The 14290-nt window shown below is 47.1% G+C and overlaps 1 protein-coding gene across 6 annotated transcripts in view; it reads right to left on the reverse strand.

Annotated features, from left to right (window-relative positions):
* Positions 1–14290, reverse strand: part of LOC147246949 (uncharacterized) — a 27539-nt gene continuing 13249 nt past the window's right edge. For 4 of the 6 annotated variants that reach the window (XM_086181709.1, XM_086181713.1, XM_086181714.1 and 1 more), the window contains 4 exons: positions 8688–12772; positions 6605–6731; positions 4726–5565; positions 1–4038 (listed from right to left, as the gene is read on the reverse strand). In XM_086181709.1, the coding sequence (XP_086037835.1) occupies positions 3468–4038; positions 4726–5565; positions 6605–6731; positions 8688–12117 (4968 nt within the window). In that variant the 5' untranslated portion in view covers positions 12118–12772 and the 3' untranslated portion in view covers positions 1–3467. Of the gene's footprint in view, positions 4039–4725; positions 5566–6604; positions 6732–8687; positions 12773–14051 lie in introns of all 6 variants that reach the window. The other 2 variants (XM_086181711.1, XM_086181710.1) reach the window with 2 other exon arrangements.

Raw genomic sequence — 14290 nt, forward strand, 5'->3', positions numbered from 1 at the left:
CAACCATCAAGTGTAGTCTTTATTGTACATTAATGCATTTCAACAAGGCTTGAGTATACAGCACGCAATAAGAATTCACATAATCATCGTCCCCACCAAGAATCGCTCTCAGGCCTCAGCTGTAACAGAGATCAGCCTGACATGAACATCCAGGAATCAGGCGAACGTCCTGATGATGCTGAAGCTCACTGAAGGACCTAAAATATCACAGTGAAACTAGATGGGCTGCACAGTTAGATGTGTGATAAACTTGCTTGATTAAAAAAGTACATCCAGCTGTCTGTCTCTCCTCCTGGTCCAGTTGTTAAGATTTCCTCAGAAAACAGTTAGAAAAGGTCACCAAAAAAGGCAGACTTTCATCAGCGAAGCAGCATAATGTCAGTCTATTCAAATAAAGCCTGGGCAGGACCAGTGCCATGTAAACGACCTTTCCAGAACAACACCTGAGCCAGAATGCAGGGCTGGTGTGACTAAAGTGGGTGCACAAATAGGCATTACGGCCCATGTGGTTTCATAAATGCCATGTTTCTGTCTCGTTTCCATACCTAGAAGCCTCAGTCAAACAGAACCGAGAAGCTCCTGGAGCTGCTGGGGAACGTTCAGACAGATTCAGTCTTGATTATGGAATAAAATATGAGATGAGACACCAGTGAAAGTGACACGCAGGTGGAACGAGCCCAGACCACGTGAAAAGCCAATCTAAGCTCGGTACTTTAAAATAAGAGCCATCGCACAAGGGTTCAATCCAACACCAGCAGAATTACCCAGAATCCTTGCTGGGTAAAAACCAAACACGCCAAAACATTCAAATAAATTCAAAGACTTTTGAAAATACAGGTTGTGAATCGAATGGAACACGTTGTTGTTGTGCAGAAGTGCTGATGAGTCCAGGCTCCACAGACCGGACAGAGGTGACCAGTGGACCTGCCAGGTCCCGTTGGCTCTTCTACACCACCAACAGAAACTAAGAACATTTCATTGTTCATAATGGCAGTTAAGGATGGTCAAGGTGTAAGGGAGGTCCCCCTTCTTAGTAGAACTGTTCTTTTTCCTCTCGCTGGCTGATTTCAAACTGGAGAGCAAATTTAAAACATGGCAACCTGCTACAGCGGAACAACTGGCGGCATTTGACCCTGATCCGCCTCAACCTCCCCTCTGCCTGAGAGATCCACCCCTCTAGCAGCCGTAGGTGGTTACCACGTTCATCCTGAGGCATTAGTGTAAATGCATGTCATCAGGGGGAACCCTGCTGGGGTGACTGGCAGCTCCTGCCTAAACTCTGCGTTTATGTGCCACCCATCTGGATTTGGAGGAGAACCTCACGGACTGCCTCGCTCTCAGACGACATCCACGCCAATACGCTTGTTTACTGTGCTGAAGGTAATACGTCACCCTAGCAGTGCACTTTGCCTTTCAAGTCTTGAGCTCACTGAGATGCTTTTCCCTCCTGCAGTACTTCTTTGTGACTCCTGACTGCAGGAGGAGACAGCAGCGTATATTTAAACATCTTTGTGAACTCTATTAGTGAGTACTTGAGAGGTAAAACACACTTTTTGCAAAGTATTAATTTGCTAACTTTTAGCTAGCTGCTGTTGCTCTGTCTCCAGGATCTCCGGTCTTGGGCTTTCTGTAACTAAACAACAAACCCTCTGCTCCCTGTTTACACTGGCATGCACATGCCAAGTGTACACAATTGGTCATGTGACATACATGTTGAGTTAAATCAGTATGGACTGTGATTGTTTCTGAATTAGTGCTAAGACGCTTGTCCGACCGGAGATGCACTAGCATGGATGTAGCGTCAGTGTAAATGGAGCTGTTCTCTACTGCAATGATGCCAGGATTGTGGGCTCAGATGGGATTGTGGGAAATTGAGTTGTTTATTTAGAGGATCAACAGTGTGAGGTTGGTTTCACGTTAGGTGCGATTGTTTTGTTCTTTGCTTGAGCGCACGTGTGGATCCACAGCCTGATACGGCGGTGGCCGTATGGATCTAGTTGGTTTGTAACCTGCCAAAACAAATAACGTTGTGACCAAGTGTAGCGAAGAGCGCTAATCAGCGTCCCAATGCGACCCAGCGTCCACATTATTATGGCTGTTTTGATTATTTTGGAGTTGCCTCCACCGACCGAGGAGGAAATGGACCCCTGCTGCCCCCATAACAATGTTTCCATGGAAACCAGAGGAAGGAATGACTGGCGCTTGCTTTTGTTCATCAGGTGCGAAACAGACCGGCTTAAACAGACAATAGCGGCAGTGCCTGGTTCTGGCTGGGTTGCTTCCACACCCTTCGAATATCAGGTACAAAAGGAACCGGTCCTGGGACCACTGTTTCAAGCAGACTCACTAATTTAATGAACTGGACTTTGGGGTCAAGGGTACTCGCATCCTGGACTATCAATCATCTCAGCCGTGGTCTCAGAGATTAGCCACAAGCTACCGATGACAACAGCGATGTTTTAAAAATGTAACACATAGAACCTCTAAATGAGTGTAAAACTGCATTTAGAATAAATATTTGGCTGCAGAAATAAAAGTAAACTTATCCATTATTATCATTATTATTATTATTATTAACATCACTCACAACACTCATAGAATATAAGAGGAACCTGTGAGCATATTGCCCCATTAGTACATTCACAATTTAAAATCGAAAAGATAAATAAAACATGTCAATCAAATGTCGTGACTAAAATCCCTCCATGATGTGATGGGGTTGCACATTCATCACATACATATTCATTCTGTATTCATCTCAATGTGCAAAATATCTCGACACAACTAGTAAATACACTGTAAGTTTGGATGTGCTTATAAAATACATCCTCCATTTTTAAAGTACATAGATGACAGCAAGCGTTACACGGAGCTCTAACATGAGACGCAAATGTCTGTGCGCAGAAAATCTCTCCAGCTTTGATCGTTTTTATTTGTTATATAAATCAAATTCCAACTATACAATGTTTAATGGCCAAATATTAAAAATCCCATATGTGAATCAAGTTTTAGAGAGTATTTCTTGTGTGATTGTATGAGCCCTGTACAGTACATTCAACAGAAGAATATAAAAGCCCCCCAGAGAGTCATGTGACCGTGAGAACTACCCTGTGCTCCAGAAACGGACCCTGCCAGTGACGCCGTGCATGTTCTACATAGAGGTTCTATCAGTGGCTCTATTTCCATAAAATTCCAACCTGAAATAATCTGTTAAGCCTGAGTCTCGCGCTGCCTTAATCTTAAAGTCATTATGTACAACAACAGAAGAAAACGCAACATTTGGCTAGACCTTGACGCAGCCTACAGAAGGTCGTACGAAGGTCACGGCAGCAGCTCGATGCAAAAATTCGGAATCTACAAGCAACAAATGCGTTTACGCCATCTAGAGAAAAGAACCATTCTACCTTTCTGTAATCAACTCAGGTGCTGAGAAGCTCCGCCCACATCATCAAGAACAACGTCACAAATCAGCCAGATGACGAGGACGACGGCGACGATGATGAAGATGATGAAGATGAAGGGGAGGGTCTATTACCCTCACCTCCTCCCAGTTCTGTCAATCTCGCAACTGATGAAGTTGTCACTTCCTTCTCTTTCCGGCTTCCTGTGCACACTGACCTCTGCGCTGGTTTAAACTGCCATGTCACTTTCTTAGTTGACGACTGCTCAGATGTCAACGCCCGCTTCATTGGTGGTGTGACAGCCTGAGTTGCCATGGGGACGGCCGGTGCTGCCGCCATGCTGGCGGTAACCCCGGTAACCTTCCTTGCTTTGCCGTTTCTGTCCTGCTCCGTGAAGAGCTCGCTCAGCACTTCGTGTTCACTGGTCTCCCCGAACAAGTCCCACCCGGGTTCTGCCGGGAGCCGCTTGGGTCGAGCCACCCCGGCAGATTTGGAGCTGGCAGCTGATATTCTAGAGGAACGACTCGGATCCGAGTCAGAGAGGTCAGAGTCCCAGTCGCTGTCGCCTGCCACAGAACCACAGCCCAGCACTGACAGGTCCACAGGGCCAGAACCCGAACTTTCTGAGTCCGAGTCCCTAGAAAAACAGACATCATGCAAAAAATGTGAATGCAATGTGAATATATTCAGCTCGGATACACAAACTTGGATGAGCCAGCAGTTCTGACCCCCCCATACACACACACACACACACACACACACACACACGCGCACGCACACACGCACACTTTTTGTGACATCAGAATCAACTAGGACTCGGTCACATTTTGAACGGGCAGCACCATGAGCGCGGTTGGCCGTGTTCTTCTCTGATGAGTGAATATTGTATCTCTAACAGACTCTTCACACTCTCCAGAAAATATCATATGAACTTGAGTTCACAGAGACATTTTGCCTCCTCCTTCACTTCTTAGTGTCTCCAGAATGCAGAAAGAGCCAGCCACGTATATTTAGCTTGAAGCTAACAGAGACTGACGGCTAACGGCAGCTAAACTGTCCTAAAAATGTCTGTGTACATCCAACATCCTACAGCAGATATACAGATTTTCAGTGGTCAGAACTCCGTCGTCCCTCAGACAAGTAAAAGCAACAACGCAGTTCAATGCTTCCACCAGAAGTGAGCGTCACTCATTCAGAAGACACAAGAACTTAGCTTGAGCTAGCAGAGCAGGTGAAACCAAAATCATACCTAACTAATGTAGATGCTGGATCCACACTTGTGCCAAGACTGTCCCTGTTACAAATAACAGAAAAAGAAACCCACCTGCCACTGTATGGTGTAGTTCCCTCAGGGCCCAGTAGGAGGCAGGCTGGAGCAGCTAGATAGACAAAGCTGTCAGTGCACAAGAAGTCTCCTTCCTCTGGTTTGTTTGGGGCGAGGTGAGATGGTTTGGCCTCCTGTTGCATGTTTGACAGCTCTGGGTGTGTTTTCCTGCTGTCAGACTGCTGCCACACACTCTCTGCCTTGATATTGTGGGCAGAAACTTCTGTAACCGCAGGGATTTCACCATGGGAGCCAGGTCTTGCAGACACAGCAAGGTAAACAAAGCTGTCTGATTGGACAAAGGGATCTAAATCGCCACAGTCGAGACCAAAGCTTCTGATTGGCTTGTGATTAGGATCGAGGAGATGTTTGATTGGCTGCTTGGAGGGAGAAAGAGGAAGAGGGGAGTCTGTTGCCATCAGGGTCACTGTTTTCCTCTTCGTCTCCTCATTCATGGGATTGACAGCCGTGTCGCGGTGGTCCACGACTGAAACCCCTGCGACTGTCTCAACATTTTTCCTTCCATTCCCTCTCACTTCACCTCCTTCCTCCTCTCTCTCACTGTCTCCCTCCACGTCCTCATGGGAGGGGGTGCTGAGGAGGGAGGGGTAGCACCACTGTAGCTCCGCACTCTCCTCCCTCCCCCATTCCTTCAACCCACCGTCGTCCCCATCTTTCTCCAAAGACGTGTTGCTGCTGCCTAGATCGGAGCCACTGATTGGCTGATCGCTGTCAGAGCCGGCCTCCTCCTGACTCTGATTGGACAGGGACAGGAAGACCCCACTGGAGTCAGACTCCAGTGTGAGGTTGGAGTCTGGAGAGCTGTCCTCTTTATTGGAGCTAAAACACAACAAAACAGATCGGTCACATGACCACGTCCCCACAAGTCTGCGGAGATCCTGCAACAGAACCTTCTCTCTGTTACACCAGATTAATCACAAACAACTTTTTCTGATGGACGTTTTGATTTAAGGACAGCAGGGTGGAGCAGTGGTCCTCACTGTGCCCCCCCCCCCCCCCCCATCAAGAAGGTTGTGGGTGGAGCCCCGGCTGCAGCACGGGGTCTTTCTGGGTGAGTCTCCATGTTCTCCCTGTTCCTGCTGGGTTCTCTCTGGTACTCCAGCTTCCTCCACAGTCCAAAGACATCAAGAGGGACCAGGTTAATCCAGACTCTAAATTGACCGTAGGCGTGGCTGGGAGAGCCAATGGTTGTCTGTCTCTATGTGTTGGCCCTGCCATGGACTGGTGACCTGTCCAGGGGGAAGGCTGCTGGGATAGGCTCCACCCCCATCACCCTCTCAAGTAGTAGAAAATGGATGGATGGATGATGGATGATGGATGGAGGAAGAGAGGGATGCATGGATGGATGGATGTTTTGGTTTTGTAACAGGTCATTTTGATTTTTATGGCTCTAAAAGCGATGATGTCTTGAGTGATGGTGACATCATCATGAACTGATCAGCTGTCTCGTGTTGTTGACGTTCCCTTGATCGTGCCCTCAGTCAATGACACGTGGGAGCAACACACACTGTTCTGTTATTCTACTGATCTGGAGATGATGGTGCTACTTTTGGACCGGATCAGAAGTTCTTCTCCAGGAGTGAGTGAACTCGCTGTGAACAACCTGACTGAACATGAGATGTTCTGGGTTTAATGATGAGAAAACACTAAAAATGTCACCCAATTACAAAAACTGTAGGGTGGAAACTCTGTACCGTAATTAGTTGATTACATGCATGTGTGTGTGTGTGTGTGTGTGGGGGGGGGGGCCTGTGTGTGTCTGGGGCCTATACAAAAATTCACACTGTGATTATGTAGTTTTTTCTCGATGAGCTACTAAAGGAAGTACCTGGTGAGACGTGGGTCTCAGTGAAATTACCTTGAGCCAACGGTGGACATCCCAACAGCAGATTTTGCTGACCATCCCACCTGAGGTCTGTCTGTGTCTGTAGCTGGTAATGCCATGGCGCTGAGCTCCAGACTGACCTGGGATCTGCTCCCCAATCCTGGAAAAAAAAGAGCAAGGATTTTTAGTCCATACTAACCCTAACAGGATTAAACAAGAAAATCAGGAAGAATAATTAACATCCTCCATCCACTCACGAGAAGAAAATGCTGCATATTGCGTGGAATAAAGAATAACTTAAATTTGAAAAAATAAAATACAGGAGGCAACAGTTGGAAATAAAAAGAAGTGAAATATTGCTGTGACAGGCTCATATTCACTGATTCAGCTGATGGGAAGACTGTTAGTCTGCAGGCATTTGGCCACATTCTGGAACACTGATCATCAATAAACCAGCGATGAGTCCATTGAACTGCTGCTGAAACGCCAGACCTCAGCGGTGAACGTCACCGCCCTCAAACCACTGACCACATGCCCATGAAGTGGATGATGAGATTTCCACCTGATAAAAGCGGTGCCAGAGGTTCACAGGCCCACCAAAGTCACAAATCTACGTATAAACTTTCACTTCATAGCCTTTGATACAAAGCCGGCGTTGCCATGCAAAAGGCTTAAAAATCTGGTGTGCACTCATAGCATGACAACAGATGCTCGGCACATTTTATCCAAAACACTTCAAGCAAGTGGATGTTTCAAGGTTCCGAACAAACATTAAAAGTTACCATGGCAACAACACCACAAAACTTCATCACTGTACTTAAATAATTGTAAATGCAATTTTCTCAAATGTCAACTTGAATTTCAGTTGCAAACATGAATTATTTTAAAGTTTGTGATGCGTTGATTTATTTCCCCCTAGATTTGTGTTTCCTCCTGAAAACAGGGACAGAGTATCATTTCTAGTATCATGAAGTTATATAATGAAGTTAATAATGAAGCTGCCAAGCAAGAAATATTCTGTTCAGTTTGTGTTTGGGAACTTGTTTAAAGGGAAATGATGTTGCAGAGGCAGGAGGGGGGACAGCTGAAGGGAGGGTGATAGAGCCAACAACTTTTAGCCCCGAAGCCAGTTGGAAGAATAACAAGAGACAGATTAAAGTTAAACCTCAACTAAAAAAATGTACTGTTCCTTCCAAGTTCTCACTAATAGGAGTCTTGAGCTCACTAAGATGTGTTCTTCCTCCTGCATGACCTCTTTTAACTCCAGAATGTAGAAAGAGCCAGCCACGTATATTTGGCTCCAAGCTAATGGAACCTGACAGCTAACAAAAACGTCTGCTCACTAATTCTCCAGGTTGTCTGGTAAAATCCACTTCTTCTTAATCCAGAAAGACGACCAACAATCCACTACCACTTAGATTGGAGACGAAAACCACTTGAAAAACTCTGGTTCAGCACCGCCATGAACCAAAACTGAAAGGAAGTTAACAATTAAGTTTAACTCAACTCTTAGCTCACATTCCCACATTAAAGACGCTACTGCAACTACAGCAGTATTCCTCTCCTCCCATCTGTAAGAATACTCAGGGATTACTGTTCTTGCACGGCCAAATAACTCAAGTTATTCCAGGTCAGACAAATGAGATCTCAGTCAATTTCCCGATGGTAATTTGGACCATCGAATGTCAGCACAACTTCCAGTGGCTGGTTCTGTTTTGGGACTGGTCTTGGCTTCAAAATGACTCACAACGCTTGATCAAATCTTTACTTCCACCAAATCTAAATTTTAAGGGAGGAGCAGTTGAAACCACAGAGGTTGAACCTCTCAGTTGTTTGTTTTGTTCTACAATTTCTACTCAACCTTCTCCTGCAGTTTCTGTCCATCATTGATGAAGCACTCGTTGGTGTTCTACTGTGTTGTTAAGAGTGTTTAAGTTCTCTCAGTAATAACAACCTTAGTTTAGAATTCTCTGGGGGGCAGTTGTAATGAAAGCTAAGCTACAAAAAAAATGCTGGGTTTGGATTTTGTGAGCTTTTCCCAAATAACAAAGTCAGACTCATTCAGTTTATATCCCACAGTAACTTCAGCGAAGCCAAGTTAACTGGTCCCACCAACCTGTCAGAAGAGCCACTTTCTCTCTCTGAGGCCCTGGGTGGGTTTGGTACATATCACCCCGTTCCCTCTGAGGCTCCAGCAGGGTCTGGTATAAATCCTGGGTGTCTCTTTGAGGCTGAGACAGATCTAGGTGCTCCAAGTCTGAGTCAAGCTCCCTGGCTCTCCTCTCCAACTCCGTCAGGCTGAGCTCCGAGGCGGCCGAAGAGGGGGGGTGGGAGCCCCCAAAGCCCACGGGGGGCCGGAGGAGAGGCCAACGTTGAAGGGAACCTGAAAAGGAATCTGTATCGCCTCCTCCTCCTCCACCTTGCCCCCCCTTGTCCCAGCCCTCATCCCACAAAGTATTGACCATCTCCAGCACAGCGTCCCAACTCTCCGTCCCCTGGTCCTCTCCGAGTGTTCCTCCTTCTCCTCCCTCAACTCCACCTTCTTTCTTGAATTTAGCCTCTACTCCCTCTTGTCCGTGCTGCTCTTGTGTTCCATCCTTCGTTTCAATATCTTCCAGTATGTCACACCGGATTTCTTCATTCCTTTTCACTTCCTTCATTTTGTTTAAATCATCTTGGACTTTTTCTTCAAGTCTTCTCATGAACTTTTCCTGTTTGGTTTCTTCCACGGGTCCCTCGACAACATCGGCTTTTTCCTTCAGTGCTTTCTCCTCGATTTTGTATTTTTCTTCTGTCTGTTCCTTCTCTCCCTTCTCTTCCTTCCCCTTTCTCTCACCATTTTCATTCTTCTCCTTGCTCTGCTCTCCTGTTTTTTCCCTGCTCCTGGATCTCCGAGGTTCTTCCTGGTCCCTGCAGACCCTCCAATGCTCCAAGTTCTGCTCCTTCAGAGAAGCTCGGCCAACTAAACTGGCTCCCTGTCCTGGTTCTTGATGGGAAGGCTCTTTAAGTGAGCATCGTCCCACAATACTTGAGGGCTCCCCTGAGCTTGTTAGTGGGTTCTCAGAGAAGTGGCCTGAGCGGGGATGCAGGTGTGGGCGTCTCTTCTCCAGAGCTGAGAGGACAGAGGGCAGTGGAGGCAGGATGGGGAGGTTGTGAAGGGCTCCCCCCTGCCGAACAGTCCTCTTTCTGACCATGATTCTCCGAGGCCAGGTGGACTCGATGCCTTCAGCAGGGCCTGTTGACTCCAAGTCTGCAAGTCCTCTGGTAAGTCGAGGGCTATCCACACCTTGTCGCAGTCCTGTGGCCGTGCCAGGCCTAGTCCTGGAGCTGGACTTAGAGGATTTGGTTTTCTGGCTTTTGGAACCTTTATCTAAGTGGCTGGACATAATCGTATCAATGTCCAAAGGCTTCGTTAGAGCTTGGTCTGCAGGGGCAGGTTGAGTTTTTTCACGTTTATCCCCAGCTGCAGTGCTAACCTGAGCTTTATCGGTATTTTTAGCGTTGTTCTGGACCGACTCACTGATGACCACAGTCTCAATGCTACAACTGTCCCCTGTTTCAATACCTGACCCGGGGTCTTGTTCCTTCTCAGGCTCAGATGTGGGTACATCTGTTACCTCTGTCTCAGTTTTAGTTTCTGACCTGGACTCTGTTGCTGAGCCAAGCTTGTTATCAGCTTTAGCAATGCCTTCAGCTTCTGATCCAGGTCTGTGGTCACCCTGCCTCAAGCTGCTTCTACCCTCAGCTCCTGTTTCTGTCTCTGGCGACATCCCCACACCAGGTCCAACATCAACCTTATGTCCATGCTCAACCCTATTCTCAACATCAGTCACAATTGATGGTACAACCTCAGCAATGGGTTCAGGTGTAGCTACACCTCGTTCAGTTTTTTCTCCAGCCCTAGACCCTCCCCTCTGTCCCTCTTTGTTCACAGCTTGAGCTGTATTTTCCATCCCAGATTGCACTTTTCCTTCCAAATCTCTTCTTCCTGGCCTTGTTTTCACTTGGGAGCCCATTCTTGTTTCAAACCCATTTTTTATGCTAGCCCTAGTTCCGTTATCATGCTTGTTCCAGCCCTCCGCTCTCTGTTTCTCTTGTATACAAGCCCTAATTTCAGCCTCCGACATGTTTCCCACTCCAGCCTCACTCACTAGTCTTGGTCCACACCCAGTTTTGCTGTCAATTAACACCAAACCCACACTTCCATTGTCAAATTTAGAAACTATGGCCCCACCAGCAACTTCAGAGCCCACCTTTGACCCAGCTCTGTTTCTACCCACAGCACTCGTGCCCATTCTTGGGGCAGCACTTGGGGAGGGTGACGGTGAGGGCTGGGGGAGCAACAGAGGGGTTGTATCTAGAACCTGGTCAGGTTCTAAAAAGACAGAGTCCCGGTCTGAATGCAGAGGAACTGGTCGACCGTACCCAAAGGTCCCGAAAGTCGATGTTTCCCTCCTTTCCCTTTCTCTTGCCCTCTCTCTCTCCAGCCTCCCCCTCTCCCTCTCTCTCTCCCACTCTCGCTGTGCCCACCCTCTCTCCATCTCCCGCTCTCTTTCTCTCTCCCACTCCCTCTCTCGCTCACTCCGGCCCCATCCTCCTCGATCCCTCAGGTCCTGCTCGAGGTCATGCGCAGACAGTTGGACCAGCGGGGCTCGGTAGGGCGACCGTCTAAGTTCCTGGGGTGGAGACAGACGGAGGCTCTGGGTTTGGGAGTAATGCCTTGGCTGAATGACATGTGGAGGCGAGCAGCGTAAACTCTGACTCTGACTAGGTCGAGGTTTGGCAGGGGAGAAAAAGACTGGAGTGTGGTAACCTGAGGAGAGAGGGGAGCCGGAGAAGGGGGAGATGAGGGGCGAGGTAAGAGACGAGGACTGGCCTCCGGGGGGAGCGTAGTGTCCCGGGTTCAAATATCCCCCTCCCCTGTCCATCATTTCATTCGTAGTCAGCTCCAAGCATTCCAGATGTTTTGGAGGTGTCAGAACTTTCCAGGAATGTCTGCCATCTCTACTTTTTGTGCTGTCACCATGGTGATGGTGATGGTGATGGTGGTGCTTCTTGGATGATGATGACACTCCAGGTGCCGAGAATGAGGAGACAGAGGGAGAAACTGAACGGGTGAAACGTCCAGGTGAATGGCACCCATCGGTATCCTGAACCCCAAGTTTCAATGAATCATAGATGGCCCTTTCATCCAGACGCCGCACAAAAGAAGGGTTTGGAGTTAAGGAACGAGGCTGGGAATCAAACATGTCACCCGGGGCCCTGCTGACCCTCAAGGAGCCGCTCGCCGAGTAGCTAAAGCTGCCCTCACCCCCCACATCCCGACGGACTGACCCTCCAGGGTGGTGGTGGTGGTGGTGGTGACTGTCTATTTGTTGATTGATGCACATGGTATCGTAGATGGACCGCTGGGGTACGTAGCCGTCTCCATATCCCCCTTCCATTCCCCCATCTCGGCCTCCCACTCCTCCATCCCCAGCTCCGTGTTTCTCCAGGCAACAGGAACTCTTCCTGAAACACCCGGGACGGCTGAGAGGCTTGCCCATGATTGGTCGGATGGCTGATGGTGGGAGGGATTGGTGGGAGGCACGTCTGAAATTTGAAGCGTGAATTGTGAAGTCTTTAATTCAACTAAATCTGAAGAATATTGCAATTGGAACATCCAAGACACAGAGCAGCCGGCTTTGATTGAGCCATGGCGAATTAAAAGCAATCTCAGATTCAAAATTCTTGTTTCTTGGGGAGCTTGTAGAACACTGAATGATGATCCCTCGGTTTTAATGAGCAGCGAGTAGCAGCAAGGACCTCGTGATCAAAGCACTGCAGGGATGTGAGAAGAATCATCTTCTTCAGACACAAACATAACTTCCAAATGAACTTTAGAAATGGAGTCCTACTTCGAGAAATATTCCAAGAAGGCTTCTGAGGAAAACCTAAGATACACCCACTATTTCTGTCCACATGGTTGGTGTTCTTAGCTCATCCTCTCTCCCACTCTCTTCCCAGTAGGACTGCATTTAGATTTATTCTGGCTTTTATTGTTCTGGCTGTCAGATCAGAGCCAATTAAGTCTTTATCCAGCAGAGTGTCAGTCAGTCGGGCACAGAGCGACCGAAAGAACAAGCACGGTGGATGGAGGACTAAATCCAGCCAAAGCTTCTTTTCTCATTCTTGCTGTGTAGGTTGATTAGCGTCGTCCATCTGCGGGAAACAAAGCAAATGATGAAACAGATCAGAATGGAAACAGCTTGAAAGAGTCTTCCCATAAATATAAAAATGATTGGATATGAGCATATTCAAACATGAGACACTTCATTATCTTCGCTATTCTTGCATGTCCAATTTCCGATTTTACGCATGAAGTGCTGTCTGATGAAAGCTTTCAAAACTAAAAAACCTTGATGATGTCATTGAATGTAATTATCTCTATCTAAAGCTGATATTGAGATGTGGGGCTGCTGTTGTCATTTAATTCCAAATGTCTGGGTCCATTTGTAGGCATTAGAATATTAATCATATCAATAACTTGATTCGAATGGTGAAAACAAAAGATAAAATGCTGAAATGACTCAGCGAGCATTTTGAAGTTGGAGAGATGTTACTGCAACAACCTTTCCCAAGCAGCCTTAAATCCAAATGCAAATTTGCAGCCAAAAATATCGTCAACGTGACGTCAATGCTCCTCAGAGCAGTTCTCTCTACAAATGAGCAACCAGACGCCACATTTTTAACATGATTAAGAATCAAATTAAGTTCCTGAACGTTTCACACCAAACTGACTCCAGCTGTGTGGAGGATGTTTGGCTCTAAATGTTAGCTGGCAGGAGGTCGACAACACCCATTGAATAACACAATTACAGTTTTTTTCCCTCCGACATTACTTCTTCTCCAGAATGCAGAAAGAGCCAGCCACACATATTTACCTTGGAGCGAATGAAGAATTTGTTAACAGTCCAAAAATCACCTGTTCACAAACTCTCCAGGTCATTGTCTGGTGTAGTCCAGGTCTTCTTAATCCTGCCGTCAACACTGTTATTGGAGATAAAAGTGAACTACAGCACTTCCACTTTGGCGCTCGTTCACAGGAGCACCAAGAACAACCAACTGGCTTGATCCGTAGCTAACCCTCGTTCTAGCAAGTTCTGATCTCCAATCAAAGTGTTGCTGGATCACTGATTGTGATGACCTGGGTTCTACCAGACGGCCTGGAGAGTTTGTAAATGGGCGTTTCTGGACAGTTTGGCTGCTGTTAGCATCAGTCCCCGTTAGCTTCAAGCTAAATATACGTGGCTGGCTCTTCCCACATCCTGGAGTCACTAAGAAGTAATGGGGGAGGGAAAAACACCTCAGTGAGCTGAGGACTCTTGTTAGTGAGTACTGGAGGGTAACAACACTTTTTAGGTGAAGAATCACGTTCACCAGCTCACAGGAAATTACAAACTAAAAACTTTACGCTCTTTCTCATGGACAGAACATTCACATTTTTTAGGAACACCTTCAGAAAGCTTTGCACAGAAGTCCTGAAGTAAATGTCCATCTAAGAATGTCCAACAGTCTAATTTGCGTTCATTAGTGACGCGCTCATCACACATTAATGAAACTCCATCAAAGGAGCCTATTGATGTTTGCAAAATAGCGGCATCTCTGTGGTTTCCTCGGAGCGCCTCGAAGCCTCGTCTGTCTCGCATCGCTGCCACCTGCTCCGTTTTCCCTCAATAG

This window comes from Aulostomus chinensis, chromosome 17 (genome assembly GCF_037954235.1).
Source record: "Aulostomus chinensis isolate RoL2024-O1b breed Wild chromosome 17, RoL_Achi_v1.0, whole genome shotgun sequence".
NCBI lineage: Eukaryota > Metazoa > Chordata > Actinopteri > Syngnathiformes > Aulostomidae > Aulostomus > Aulostomus chinensis.